Here is a 15,422-nt window from a genome sequence, read left to right on the forward strand (position 1 = left end):
CATTCATTCCTCTCTTTATGGGAGCAGGCAGGAATATGAAAATGTCACTCGCAATCATCGTATAGTTTAATGATGCTGAAAATAGATCAATGTCATGGTGTCTGCAGTATAATAAGAATGACTAAATAATTTGCCATTCGCTGTGTAAATATATCTAACTTCGATGATGATAACCACCATATCATGCTTCAACACGAACCCACAACAACTCGAACCACATACAAGTACGTGTAAATCTAATCGATCTTCCACCTCAAAGTGGCATATTTGTTAGGAAATAATATACTGTCTTGGAACAAAAGTGTTCAAATCAAGTTTCTCACAGTGGTCAAGTTGGTTTGAGAATCTATATTCACCAGACATTCGTTCATATGAGGAATCAATCAATTGAAATAAATTCATTAGGCCCTAATCTATGGATTTCACATGACTGAGAATACTGTTGGCTAAAGATACCTTAAAAACGGGCCTCACAATGGGCCTTAGGTCCTTTACTTGAGATTTGTGTGTATTGTTGTGAAATTGTTAGATATCACTTGTTAGACATTACTGCACTGTTGGAGCTAGAAACACAAACATTTCGCTACATCCGCAATAAAATCTGCTAAACACGTGTATGTGACAAATAAAATTGATTTGATGGTATTTTTGTGCATTCAAATTGCCATTGATAAAATGCAATTGTGTTCATTGTCCGTAGCTTATGCCTGCCCATACAATAACTCCACCACCACTCTGTTCACAACATTGAAACCAGCAAACTGCTCGCCCTCATGATACGATACACGTGGTCTGCGGTTGTGAGGCTGGTTGGACCTAACTGCAAAATTCTCTAAAACGACATTGGAGGCAGCTTATGGCAGAGAAATTAACATTCAAATATCTGGCAACAGCTCTGGTGGACATTCCTGCAGTCAGCATGCCAATTGCGCTCTCCCTCAAAACTTGACATCTGTGGCATTGTGTTGTGTGCACATTTTAGAGTGGCCTTTATTGTCCTCAGCACAAGATGCACCTGTGTATTGACCGTGCAGTTTAATCAGTTTCTTGATATGCCACACCTGTTAGGTGGATGGATTATCTTGGCAAAGGAGAAATGCTCACTGACAGAGATGTAAACAAATTTGGTCCCATAACTTGAGAGAAATACCCTTTCAGTGCGTATGGACAATTTCTGTGATCTTTTATTTCAGCTCATGAAACATAGGACCAACACTCTACACGTTGTGTTCATATTTTTGTTCAGTAAACTAATAAAAAAATATGTATAACATTTAGGAATCATTTTATGAGAAAAGCAAAGGTTGTACAACATGGACAGTTGATATGACGTTAAGTCACGTGGTTGAAAAGTTTTTATATTTATACAATATTTATATAAAATTAAGAAGGTGCTTTTGGGGAAAAGCAAAGAGTGTGCAATGCGTGTCCTTACCTTGTGAACAATCCAAAGTTGGTTTGAAGTGTCTACGTCATGTGATCAAGGAGCAATTGAAATTCAAAGTAAAAAATTTAACTAATAAAGTATGGTTGGAGTTGTCTTGAGGCCAAACGACAAGGACACCCTCTATTTACTATGAAGTGGCAGATTCTGATGCAAGGGCAAACTCCACCTCTGAAAAAGATTGCTATTCCTGCACCAACACATCTGTCAATATTACAGGGCACCAACGCTACAGAAGCAATAAATATAGTGGGAGAACATACCACACATTGTTTTGTGGAGCTGTACACACTATGTGCATTCAATGCATGCAGGGTGAAGACTAAGCTCCCCTTTTAGACTCAGGTAACATTTTCTCAATCTCTCCACTCGAACACAGACTTAACTGTGTAATATGGTTTGACGTTCTCAAATGAACTGACATGGGAAATGCCTTGATTACTCAGTTACTCTCAAACCCCCCCTCCTAAAAGTAGCTTACATGAAACAAACCATTCCCTTTGTATTCACCTTGGCATACTATGCACAGGTTGTGTGCACACCAAAAACATGACCCTAAGGGGTCATTGTAGGTGCGAGAGCACCCTGGTCCCGCATGAAAGAGAATGAGGGCTTAAGTTTCCAATACAATCTCCCCCACATCATTCCTCACAGGCTCAAACTACACTAGGTCTCTGTGCCTAACATAGTTTCACGGCCCAGGACGTGTCGACCAAGGTCCCATGGGCAGAAGCAGGACAAATCTTACTGTCTCCTTCACACATTCTCTCTCTCCTTCCTTCTATCTCTCACTTTGTTTTTCTCATAGACACATCCAGCTGTCTTGGCTTGTTTGTGCTCCTCACAGCTGCCCAAGTCACTATACTGGTCTCCAGACAGGAAGCCATCTCCAGCCCACGGAGGAAGTAGGGGATGGAAAGAGTAGCAGGTTCAGAACATCTGGACAAACGCCTGCCCTACTGGAGCAGTCAGGCTGGAGAAAGGAGCAGAGCTGATCACTGTAGCTCAGACTTCAGTGTTTGAAGGAGTGGATCAGACTTAAAGTAACATAACAGTCCAGTTACACCATAACCCTTCATCCAAGTGAGACAGTTTGCAGATGTCCTTTTACACTCAAGTCAAAAATGCCTACTTTTTTTTCGAGAGAGAGATCCATGTCGGCTTTACACAGTAACTCCGATCGGCAATTTCAAAGGCATCTCCATACAGAGGTGAAGCCAACTGCAAAGGACTTCTTTCAATCGGCTCACTCTGACATTTCAGAGGTAGAAATCTAAATCCCAGTAAGCTGGCTAAAAGGACAGAGAACATTTTCCATGCATGGGTAGCTGGTCAGTGTACGTTTGAACACGCCGGGGTTCCCCCTGTTAGGAATGTAGCAATTTCAGTCACCATAGAGAAGACTGTTCTTCTTGCTGTTGTAGGACAATGCTTAATGCTCCAAAGGATAATTGTATAGCCCCCACTTTAAAGAGGGGACTTGAACAAATCAAAACAGTCGAGACCCCAGCCACAGCCGAAAGTCTTTCAGGTGAAACCAAACAGAATCGACAACTACAGCTGACTGGGAAACAGACAGGGGGACAATTCCAGAGGTCTGAAGAAAAAAGCAGCATGATCATATTTTCAGTCCATTCATTTGCATATACAGAGAACAGTTGAAAAATAAATCCTGATAAACCTGAAATGAAAAGGGTAAATAACAAAGAAACACATTCACTGGAGAAAAAAAATCTAGTTGTCAGCTAATCAAGTCTAGTGCATGTGAATCTGATAAAGGTGGATACATTTCACTCCGACAACAGTGTTAGAGAGTGAGTGGAATTAGCAGTTCAAGTGAAGTCCCCACGCACCAAGAGAAGGCTCCTGAAGTATCTTTTTTACATCATAGCGTGCACTAAGAATGATGAGTAACTAACTAATAATTAACCAAGGACTTTGGTCCTCGTGCATGGTTATTGTAAAGACTTTGGTCCTAGTGCATGGGTATTGTAAAGACTTTGGTCCTTGTGCATGGGTATTGTAGAGACTTTGGTCCTAGTGCATGGGTATTGTAAAGACTTTGGTCCTAGTGCATGGGTATTGTAAAGACTTTGGTCCTCGTGCATGGGTATTGTAAAGACTTTGGTCCTCGTGCATGGGTATTGTAAAGACTTTGGTCCTAGTGCATGGGTATTGTAAAGACTTTGGTCCTCGTGCATGGGTATTGTAAAGACTTTGGTCCTAGTGCATGGGTATTGTAAAGACTTTGTGAACAGACAGATCGACAGAGTGCCCCAGTGACGTGTCGTGTGCGTTAGTAGGGGGTTAGCTCTAGGGTGGTTATGGCACATGTATGGATGGATACACGGGTCTACCTGAGCTCAGGCTGTAGTGGTTTAATGGGTCGGCCACCCATGCATTGTCCTGCTTTACACTCTCCATCTCCAAATCTGCATGCAGGTGCACAGACGGATGGATGGGAAGGAGAGGAGGGTAGGGAACGGAGAGGGAGAGAATGGTTCTGTTTAGAGGAGGAACATGGCATGAACAACAGCTTTTCTTCTGTTTCGAGACTGTCACTCAGTCAGATAGCTTGGCATCTGACACTTTCATAATACATAATTGGACAGTGAATACTTAAACTTTGTAGAAGTGTCATTGAACGAAATGCCAGCAAATCAAATCACTTACTGTCAAAATTGGTGTCAGGCAGTAGAAAGTAGCATTAAGTGTTGTAAAGAACAGATTCAATTTGACAACCAGGTGTGAAAGGAGGAAACAATGTAGGGAAGAAAAGTGTGTGGCCGTGTTCAAATGATTTAAAAGTGCATCCTTCCTCCCTTTCTCTAATCACTGATAAGACATAATTGGAGAAGGGAATGCAATGGCTCCATCACATGGCTTCTACCTGTCCCGTCATTTAAAAAAAAAAATCATTATTGACTACATCAAGGAAGGAAAGAAGGAAGGATGCCTTGAACTGTGCGAGTGAGGGGGAGAGGGGGGTGTATACCAGCACGCACAGGGTGGGAAGAGACTCCAGGAGGCAGGCCGCAGACCCGAGCAGGGGGATGCTGAGGTGGGGTGGGGGGCAGAGGGGATGACAGTGAAATAAACAACAAGATTAAAAAAATTGTGGAGCAGAGTGAAGCCATGCAACAACAAAAAAAACGACATGCAAATGGTCAGGTTTGTGAACAACATGGCAGCCCAAAGAGAGGAGATCACCTAAAAGCAGAAGGGTTTGGCAAGCAAACATGAGAAATTTCCACAGTGTGCTTTCTTTGTGTGCATTCAGGACACTATGTGTGACAGTATGACAGACAGCATGATGCATTATTTTCATATGGACAATATGCTGGGAAACGTTGGCTTTAACTTCTGTGTGCAAGATAACATTGGGCCTTAACCCTTAACAAAACCTGAGACTACATAGTTATGATGATGATGCTATTTCCTCATTGCGGGTCTTGTGGGGGGTTGTCTTTTTTGTGTGCCATGTCATCACTTCCCTGTTCCCTCTGCCTTGATATCGTTCCCAGCAGGCCTTGCATGGTTCAGCTCCTACCCGGCCGCCCACACCAAAGCAACTGAGATGGTTCTGACACAGTCATTGGGTGATTCACCCCTTGGATTGAAATGGATTTTTCAAGGCTGATTTAAATTAGGCTAAATGTGCCTTTGGCTGTGCGAGAGAGTGCATGGGCCCCTCTCCCAAATGGTACCTTATTCCCCATATAGGGCACTACTTTGGGCCAGAGCTAATGAAGCTTTGGTCAAAAGTAGGTCATTTTATATAGCGAATAGGAAACCATTTCAGGATATAGGATAGGAATAGGACATGATGCCATGGAAAGGGCTTGGCAGTTTGGTCATTCCAAAACATTGCATTTACATTTTAGTAATTTAGCAGACGCTTTTATCCAGAGAGCCTTACAGTTAGTTATTGTAATATGAATGCACTCGGGTGAGACAACCAAATATCACAGTCATAGTCAGTACACTTGTCCTTAATAAATAAGTTATCAGCAAAGCCAGTGCTAGTAAGAAAAGACAAGGGGGGTAAGACAGATTAATTATTTAAGACGTTCTTTGAAGAGGTAGGGTTTCAGATGTTTTCGGAAGATGGGCAGGGACATGACAAAAAGAACAAAGAAAAGCAAAAACATTTCACAATTCATCTAAGAGCATTACCCGTGTTAGAGTGTCAGTACAACCATGACAGAATTTCTATTACACCCATCGGAATGTTGTGGCTGCGCTTTCTGAATGTAATAGGGCTTCATGCTCGTGTGTTGAATGGCTGTGTTTGTTTTGGCTAGCTATAGATCAGCAATACGTGTTTGCATTGGATTAGTACTGAAATTATGCAAACAGAGACATGAGACGCGAGTTTAAGTGGTTATTCAAGAGCGTGATAACTATTGATTCATTTATCATGTTGTGAAATTTTGCAGTTGTGGAATTTTCATTGGACACATTTAGTAATACAGTAACTTCATATTCAAGCAAAGATATCAATATAATGATCTCGGTGTTACAGTGCATTTGGAAACTATTCAAACCCCTTCACTTTTTCCACATATTATTACTTTACAGCCTTATTCTAAAATGTATTAAACTGTCTGAGGTCCTGAGCACTCTGGAGCAAGTTCACATCAAGGATCTCTTCGTACTTTGCGCCGCTCATCTTTGCCTCGATCCTGACTAGTCTCCCAGTCCCTGCCGCTGAAAAATATCCGCACAGCATGATGCTGCCTACAACATGCTTCACCGTAGAGATGGCATTGGCCAGGTGATGAGAGATGACTGGTTTCCTCCAGATGTGACACTTGACATTCAGGCCAAAGAGCTCAGTCTTGGTTTCATCAGACCAGAGCATCTTGTTTCTCATGGTCTGAGAGTCCTTTCGGTGCCTTTTCGCAAACTCCAAGTAGGTTGTCATGTGCCTTTTACTGAGGTGTGGCTTCCGTCTGGCCACTACCATAAAGGCCTGATTGGTAGAGTGCTGCAGAGATGGTTGTCCTTCTGGAAGTTTCTCCAACCTCAAACGAGGAACTCCGTCAGAGTGACCATCAAGTTCTTGGTTACCTCCTTGACCAAGGCCCTTCTCTCCCGATTGCTCAGTTTAGCCAGGCGGCCGGCTCTAGGAAGTGTTTTGGTGGTTACAAACTTCTTCCATTTAACAACGATGGAGGCCACTGTGTTCTTGGGGATCTTGCATGCTGCAGAAATGTTTTGGTACACTTCCCCAGATATGTGCCTCGACACAATCCTTTGTCGGATCTCTGCAGACAATTCCTTCGACCTCATGGCTTTGTTTTTGCTGTCTGACTTGCACTGTCAACTGTGAGACCTTATATGGGCAGGTGTGTGCCTTTCCAAATCATGTCCAATCGATTGACTTTACCACATATGGACTCCAATCAAGTTGTAGAAACATCAATGATGATCAATGGAAACAGGATGCACAGAAAGTAAGATGGTGCTGACAGAAATGGCAGTTCTGCTTCTAGCTCTTAAGCAACTTTGCAATATTTTATTTTTTGATGTGTTATTTCATACATTATTAGCCCAGAATGTTTTATTTGTGTTATTACATACAGACAGAAATAACTTTTGGATATCAGAGTGGCGATAACTCACAGCATTACAACAAGAATTACAACTTTCCCGAATTGGACCCTTTGTCGGTACCCCCAGGGCAATTGAACTTATCTCAGAGGCGACACCAAATCGCGAAGAATTATTCGGAGTGGACTTCTCGGCCGACTCAGAAGGCGGGTACACCATCCACCGCTTCCGAGTACATTACTCGCTAAATGTTCACCCTCTGGACAATCAAGTAGACGAGCTCAGGGTGAGGTTCTCCTTCCAGAGAGACATCAGGGACTGTAACATTCTGTTTCACAGAATCATGGCTCTCTCGGGATATACTGTCCCTGTCCATACAGCCAGCTGGGTTCTCAGTTCATCGCGCAGACAGGAATAAATAACTCTCCGGGAAGAATAAATGTGGGGGTGTATGCTTCATGACTAACTACTCATGGTGTGATAACATACAGAAACTCAAGTCCTTTTGTTGACCAGACCTAGAATACCCCAGTCAAATGCAGACTGTATTACCTCCCAAGAAAATTCACTTTGTTTATAGTCACAGCCATATATATTCCCCTCAAGACGATACCACGACGGCCTTCAAGGAACTACACTGGACTTTGTGCAAACTGGAAACCACATATCCTGTGGCCGCATTTATTAAGCAAATTTGAAGAAGACGCTACAGAAGTTCAATCAACACATTGACTGTAGTATTCGCTTAGGAAAAACACGATATCACAGCTAGTCACCTTTTCAGAATGCCTACAAGGCACTCCCCCGCCCTCCCTTCGGAAAATCAGATCAAGACTCAATGTTGCTCCTCTCTTCCCAATAGGCAGATACTCAAACACGAAGTACCAGTCTTGAGGTCTATTCAACGCTGGTCTGACCAATCGGACTGTCTATGCTTCAAAATAGCTTTGATCACGCGGACTGGGATATGTTCCGGGGAGCCTCTGAGAATAACATTGATGCTTACACGGACACAGTGACTGAGTTCAACAGGAAGTGTATAAGGGATGTTGTTCCCACGGTGACTATTAAAACCTACCCAAACCAATAACCATAGATAGACACTGCCCTTTCCAATATGAACAAGAGGAATACCTATGTCAGTATGCAGTTCATTGACTATAGCTCAGCCTTCAACACCATAGTACTCTCCAAGCTCATCAATGAGCTCGGGGCCCTGGATCGAGAACGCCGCCCTGTGCAACTGGGTCCTGGACTTCCTGACGGGCCACCCCCAGGTGGTGAAGGTAGGAAACAACATCTCAATTTCACTGATCCTCAACACAGGGTTCCCACCAGGGTGCGTGCTCAGTCCCCTCCTGTACTCCCTGTTCACCCATGACTGTCTGGCCACGCATGCCTCCAACTCCATCAAGTTTGCAGACAACAGCAGTAGGCCTGATTACCAACAATAATGAGACAGCCTACAGGGAGGAGGTGAGGACCCTGGCAGTGTGGTGCCAGGAAAATAACCCCTCCCTCAAAGTCAGCAAAATGAAGTAGTTGATCGTGGACTTCAGGAAACAGCGGAGGGAGCAAACCCCTATCCACATCGACGAGACTGCAGTGAAGAAGGTGGAAAGCTTCAAGTTCCTTGGCATACATATCACTGACAATCTGAATTGGGCTTGGCCCCTAAGAAACTTTTACAGATGCACAATTGAGAGCATTCTGTCAGGCAGTATAACCGCCTGGTATATGGCAGCTGCACCACACACAACCACAGGGCTTTCGTGATGGTGTGGTCTGCACAACGCATCACCGGGGGTACACTGCCGAGCCACAGTCTGTGCACCTTGCCATCATCAAGAAGGTGAGGTCAGAATATGTGCATCAAAGTTCGGGGCAAGAGACTGAAAACCAGCTTCTGTCTCAAGGCCATCAGACTGTTAAATAGCCATCACTAGCCGGCTACCCCCCGGCAACTCAACCATGCACCTTAGAGGCTGCTGCCATATACAGTTGAAGTCGGAAGTCTAAATACAGTGGGGAGAACAAGTATTTGATACACTGCCGATTTTGCAGGTTTTCCTACTGACAAAACATGTAGAGGTCTGTAATTTTTATCATTGGTACACTTCAACTGTGAGAGACGGAATCTAAAACAAAAATCCAGAAAATCACATTGTATGATTTTTAAGCAATTAATTTGCATTTGATTGCATGACATATGTATTTGATCACCTACCAACCAGTAAGAATTCCGGCTCTCACAGACCTGTTAGTTTTTCTTTAAGAAGCCCTCCTCTTCTCCACTCATTACCTGTATTAACTGCACCTGTTTGAACTCGTTACCTGTATAAAAGACACCTGCCCACACACTATCAAACAGACTCCAACCTCTCCACAATGGCCAAGCCCAGAGAGCTGTGTAAGGACATCAGGGATAAAATTGTAGACCTGCACAAGGCTGGGATGGGCTACAGGACAATAGGCAAGCGGCTTGGTGAGAAGGCAACTACTTTTGGCGCAATTATTAGAAAATGGAATAAGTTCAAGATGATGGTCAATCACCCTCGTTCTGGGGCTCCATGCAAGATCTCACTTCATGGAGTATCAATGATCATGAGGAAGGTGAGGGATCAGCCCAGAACTACATGGCAGGACCTGGCCAATGACCTGAAGAGAGCTGGGACCACAGTCTAAAAGAAAACCATTTGTAATACACTACGGCTTCATAGATTAATATCCTGCAGTGCACGCAAGGTCCCCCTGCTTAAGCCAGCGCATGTCCAGGCCCGTTTGAAGTTTGCCAATGACCATCTGGATGATCCAGAGGAGGAATGGGAGAAGGTCATGTGGTCTGATGAGACCAAAAAGCTCTATTTTTGCCTCAACTCCACTCTCCGTGTTTGAAGAAGGATGATTACAACCCCAAGAACATCATTCCAACCATGAAGCATGGAGGTGGAAACATCATTATTTGGGGATGCTTTTCTGCAAAGGGGACAGGACGACTGCACCGTATTGAAGGGAGGATGGATGGGGCCATGTATCGCGAGATCTTTGCCAACAACCTCCTTCCCTCAGTAAGAGCATTGAAGATGGGTCGTGGCTGGGTCTTCCAGCATGACAACGACCCGAAACACACAGCCAGGGCAACTAAGGAGATAGATATATAGATATAGATAAAGATATAGCACCGTCCACAGGGTATGGCATGGCACTGCAAAATGGAGTGATAGCCTTCCTTCTTCAAGATCCCTTTTACCCTGTACAAATCTCCCACTTTACCACCATCAAACCATCACATAGCCTCCACCATGCTTGACAGATGGCGTCAAGCTCTCCTCCGGCATCCTTTCATTTTTTTTCTGCGTCTCACGAATGTTCTTCTTTGTGATCAGAACACCTCAAACTTAGATTTGTCTGTCCATAACAGTTTATTTCCAATCTTCCTCTGTCTCGTGTCTGTTCTTTTGCCCATCTTAATATTTTATTTTTATTGGCCAGTCTGAGATATGGCTTTTTCTTTGCAACTCTGCCTATAAGGCCAGCATCCCGGAGCTGCCTCTTCACTGTTGATGTTGAGACTGGTGTTTTGTGGGTACTATTTAATGAAGTTGGGTCTGAATACTTATAGTAGCAGTCAAATGTTTGGACACACCTACTCATTCCAGGATTTTCTTTATTTTTACTATTTTCTACATTGTAGAAGATTAGTGAAAACATCAAAACTATGAAATAACACCTATGGAATCATGTAGGAAACAAATCAAAATATAATTTATATTTGAGATTCTTCAAAGTAGCCACCCTTTGCCTTGATGACAGCTTTGCACACTATTGGTATTCTCTCAACCAGCTTCATGAAATGCATTCATGGAATGCATTTCAATTAACAGGTGCGCCTTGTTAAAAGTTCATTTGTGGAATTTCTTTCTTCTTAATGCGTTTGAACCGATCAGTTGTGTTGTGACAAGGTAGGTGGGTAGACAGAAGATAGCCCTATTTGGTAAAAAAAACAAGTCCATATTATGGAAAGAACAGCTTAAATAAGCAAAGGGAAACAACAGTCCATCATTACTTTAAAACATGAAGGTCAGGAAAATTTCAAGAACTATGAATGTTTCTTCAAGTGCAGTTGCAAAAACCATCAAGCGCTATGATGAAACTGGCTCATGAGGACCGCCACAGGAAAGGAAGACCCAGAGTTACCTCTGCTGCAGAGGATAAGTTCATTAGAGTTAACTGCACCTCAGATTGCAGGCCAATTAAATGCTACACAGAGTTCAAGTAACAGACATCTCAACATCAACTGTTCAGAGAAGACTGCGTGAATCAGGCCTTCATGGTCAAATTGGTGCAAAGAAACCACTACTAAAGGATACCAATAATAATAAGAGACTTGCTTGCGACCAAGAAACCCGAACAATGGACATTAGACCAGTGGAAATCTGTCCTTTGGTCTGATGAGTCCAAATGTTTGATTTTTGGTTCAAACCACCATGTCTTTGTGAGATGCGTGAATGGATTATCTCCCTCCGCATGTGTGGTTCCCACCGTGAAGCATGGAGGTGGTGTGATGGTGTGGGGGTGCTTTGCTGGTGACACTGTCTGTGATTTATTTAGAATTCAAGGCACGCTTCCACAGCATTCTACAGCACTACGCCATTGCATCTGGTTTGCGCTTGGTGGGATTATCATTTGTTTTTCAACAGGACAATGACCCAACACACCTCCAGGCTGTGTCGGGGCTATTTGACCAAGAAGGAGAGTGATGAAGTGCTGCATCAGATGACCTGGCCTTCACAATCCCCGACCTCAACCCAATTGAGATGGTTTGGGATGAGTTGGACCGCAGAGTGAAGGAAAAGCAGCCAACAAGTGCTCAGCATATGTGGGAACTCCTTCAAGACTGTTGGAGAAGCATTCCAAGTGAAGCTGGTGAAGAGAATGCCAAGAGTGTGCAAAGCTGTCATCAAGGCAAAGGGTGGTTACTTTGAAGAATCCAAAATAAGAATATATATTGATTTGTTTAACACGTTATTTGTTACTACATGATTCCATATGTGTTATTTCATAGTTTTAATGTCTTCACTATTATTCCACACTGTAGAAAATAATACAAATAAAGAAAAACCTTTGAATGAGTAGGTGTGTCCAAACTTTTGACTGGTACTGTATGTAAATAAGGTACCTGTTTTTTTATTTTTATAAATGTATACATTTGCAAACATTCCTAAAAATCTGTTTTCGCTTTGTCATTATGATGTAACGTGTAGATTGATGAGAATAAATAATAATTTAATCAATTTTAGAATAAGGCTGTAACGTAACAAAATGTGGAAAAAGTCAAAGTCTAGGGGTCTGAACACTTTCCAAATGCACTGTCTGTTTTTATTTTGCCGTCTAGTGTTGTGTTGAATACACAAGCCTCTTCAATCAATCCCGAGGCTCATGCTGTCACTAAACCTTCCAGGTGGAATGCTAGGTGCTTTAGCCTCAGCTGGCCTTAGACAGAGACACATGTGTAGCGCATTACCCATACTCCTCCACAGAGTGGCACTAGCACCTGCTGCAGTTTAGTCACCACGACATACCAAAATCCCATCCACCACATCATTACAACACACACTTCCAGATGAGATCCTTGTTGGGAACACCCCCCAATCTCACCAGACATTATAATACCTTATCACACTGATATACACATTTTCTATAACCAATTGCTTCCTGCTAGCAGAAATAGAGATATCTAATTAGTCGTTCATAGTTAATAATGTCAAAGCCGCCACAACAACCGCACATTTCTTGTTAAGCCGTCCATTATCCACACACCACTCAAAACAACATAAGCACCCAGTGGGAACGACCGTCAGGAGATTCAAGGACACCTCACTGTGGTTGTTGGAGAGGAAGTACGGTACCTGGTTTTGGCACCGAGTTGGTGACGGACTGCGGCACCTTGTCGTTTATCAGCTCCACACACTCACTGGGAAAGAAGCCAACCTGGGGAGAGGACACACAAGACTTTTAGAGAGAGAGAGAGAGAGAGAGTGCGAGAGTAAGCAGAGAGGATCAGTAACCGTGTGTGTGTGTGTGTTAGTCTGAGGGAGCGAGAGTGAGCAAAAGAGAGCATTACCATTAAAGACTGATAAACAAGCTTCATCCACTTAAGAAGGCCCTTCTTCAATGCTGTGCGGTTAATATCAACATTTCACCACTGTGTTTCAGGTATTATGCTGGAGACCTCTATGTATTAAGGAGTCCATAGGCAGTTGGTATAAACATGTACTAAAAGGTTTGTGCAAGACCAGCGCAGGGTGTACTTTGACCCCAGGATACTACTTGGCAGTGTTCAGTCAAGATCATGTGGCTGAATAGCTGCCCAAGCTATGGTATTTAGTACTTTTCAGTGCCACCTGATGCGGAAGTAAAGCCCGGTGGGGTCAATATATGTGTTTGTCTGCGAGCACGTGTGTATACCCCAAATGTTTTATATCAGAAGAACAGTCAAGAACATAATGTGATCGTTTCAAATCTCCACAGTCAACCAGAAAGCAAGATATCCTTATTGAACACAGATGTTAAAAGTCATCTTCAAATGTATTTACGAATTAACAATAAACATGTGTAAAACAACTCATTTCTGATCTTACACAACTGATTCTACCAATACAAAAAAGACATAAGATGCCTTCAGGGTAAAATGTGTGTTAAGGAATACATTTTTTTAATAATAGAAGATCTCTAGGCTTCACTTAAGGTGCGTGGAGGAAGACTAGGTATCAATATTTTTTGCGTGCTTTAATGAAGCCCGGGGGAAAGTGCTAAAACAAAGCCATTCCCAGTAGAGCAGCTTGACAAAGCCATTCTGTTACTATCAACTAATCATCTACTCCACTGAGGAACACATCTTGACTTGTGCGATTCCTAACATAAGAGACCCGGACTACACTAATACACTGTCAAAGAAGTGTTTCTACTAGCTTCGGAGTACAGAACCTGCACGCTTTGCAACTTAAACTGCCCCCATCTTGTAGTAATGTGACTGATAAAGGGGTTGAAGGTTGAATGTGACCATCATAGGGATCCAAGGTCCAGCTGTCTAGTGACAATACTATACTATACTATACTATACTATACTATAGAAAGAGTTGACTCATGTTGAGCATTCAACAAATGCAGCTCACCCTTTCCATGGTTGGATTTGCTCTCTCCCTCTCTGTTGCCCCTCCAGCTTTTTCTCTCCTTCCCCCCCTTTATCGCTCTCTCTCACCCGCTCTTTCTATGAGGCTCAGGCTGGTAAATAAAGACAGATGTCAGCTGCCTATCAACCTCCAGTCATAGACGGACTCAGACTGCCTCTAGGGTGACTGACTGACCTCCGGTGGCAATAGGAGGGAGGACATCTGCTTTGTGCTAATTGACATACCATCCAATCAACGTTTCAATATCTAGTAGTAGCAAACACGGTGGTGTTTTCACCAATATCCAGATTGGTTTCAAGGACCAACACCATGTAATAACATAGTTATGACATCTTTGTTGAAGACATGTATGCATGAGACAATTCTTCCTCGGAATGAGTGCCATGAGTTATATTATTGAAAAATTAAACAGATAATACCTTACTCTGATATACCAAAACCAAACAAACAAGCTACTCTCCTCTGTCAACTCAGTATATACACAGCTACAGTACAACAAGCCCAACAGTTCCCGATCATCCTTGCATTCAATAACATGTTGTGATGCCCCATCCAACATGGCTGCCCTCCCAACTGGCCCGAATCCCCGGGGCAGCGAGCGGAGAGCCAAGCGCGCAGGAGGCAATGCTAAGGGCAATGCTAAGGGTAAGCCATGACCAGAACACTGCCGCAGTTCAATGCTTAAGGCACAGGAAGTTCAGCTGGGTTCAAAGAAAGACTATTGTTCATTTTAAATGGAATACTGGAAGACTTAGCTTAGCTAATACAATCACATCCCGATCAAGAACAACCACTTATTCTGTACGCATTTTGTATGTATGTATTAACTGACAAGAGAAACATTTCACCAAAATGAACAATATGAGCCAATTTTCATTTGTACTCAAGAGTAAAATTTGCTAAACAGCCAAACCAAATAAGAACCAAATGAGGAAAGCACAATTGAAATCCTGGCCTTGTGGAGTCGATCGTAGATCAGTAGATGTGGATGCCAAGCCATCTGTATGCAACTTATCAACCCCAGATTCTAGACTGAGACACAGTGTGTGTGTGTGTGTGTGTGTGCGCGTGCGCTTCTGGGCCACCAACCTGAAAGCCGTGCTTGCCCCTCCACCACGTGGTGTCCTCTTTGGGGGGCATGTCAATAACAGACACGATGTCCCCAACCTGTCAGTGGAGAGAGAGAGAGAGGAGAAGGGGACAGGGGGAGAGAGAAGAAGAAAGCGGGG

The 15,422-nt window shown here is 43.2% G+C and overlaps 1 protein-coding gene across 1 annotated transcript in view; it reads right to left on the minus strand.

The window, feature by feature from the left end:
- LOC135548718 (rho GTPase-activating protein 32-like) overlaps nucleotides 1-15,422 on the minus strand; it is a 226,397-nt gene that overhangs the window by 36,679 nt on the left and 174,296 nt on the right. The window contains 4 exon segments of the mRNA XM_064978581.1: nucleotides 3,802-3,876; nucleotides 4,450-4,500; nucleotides 12,910-12,991; nucleotides 15,283-15,360. Coding sequence (XP_064834653.1) covers nucleotides 3,802-3,876; nucleotides 4,450-4,500; nucleotides 12,910-12,991; nucleotides 15,283-15,360 — 286 coding nt within the window.

The sequence above is a fragment of the Oncorhynchus masou genome, chromosome 11 (genome assembly GCF_036934945.1).
Source record: "Oncorhynchus masou masou isolate Uvic2021 chromosome 11, UVic_Omas_1.1, whole genome shotgun sequence".
NCBI classification, from domain to species: Eukaryota; Metazoa; Chordata; class Actinopteri; order Salmoniformes; family Salmonidae; genus Oncorhynchus; species Oncorhynchus masou.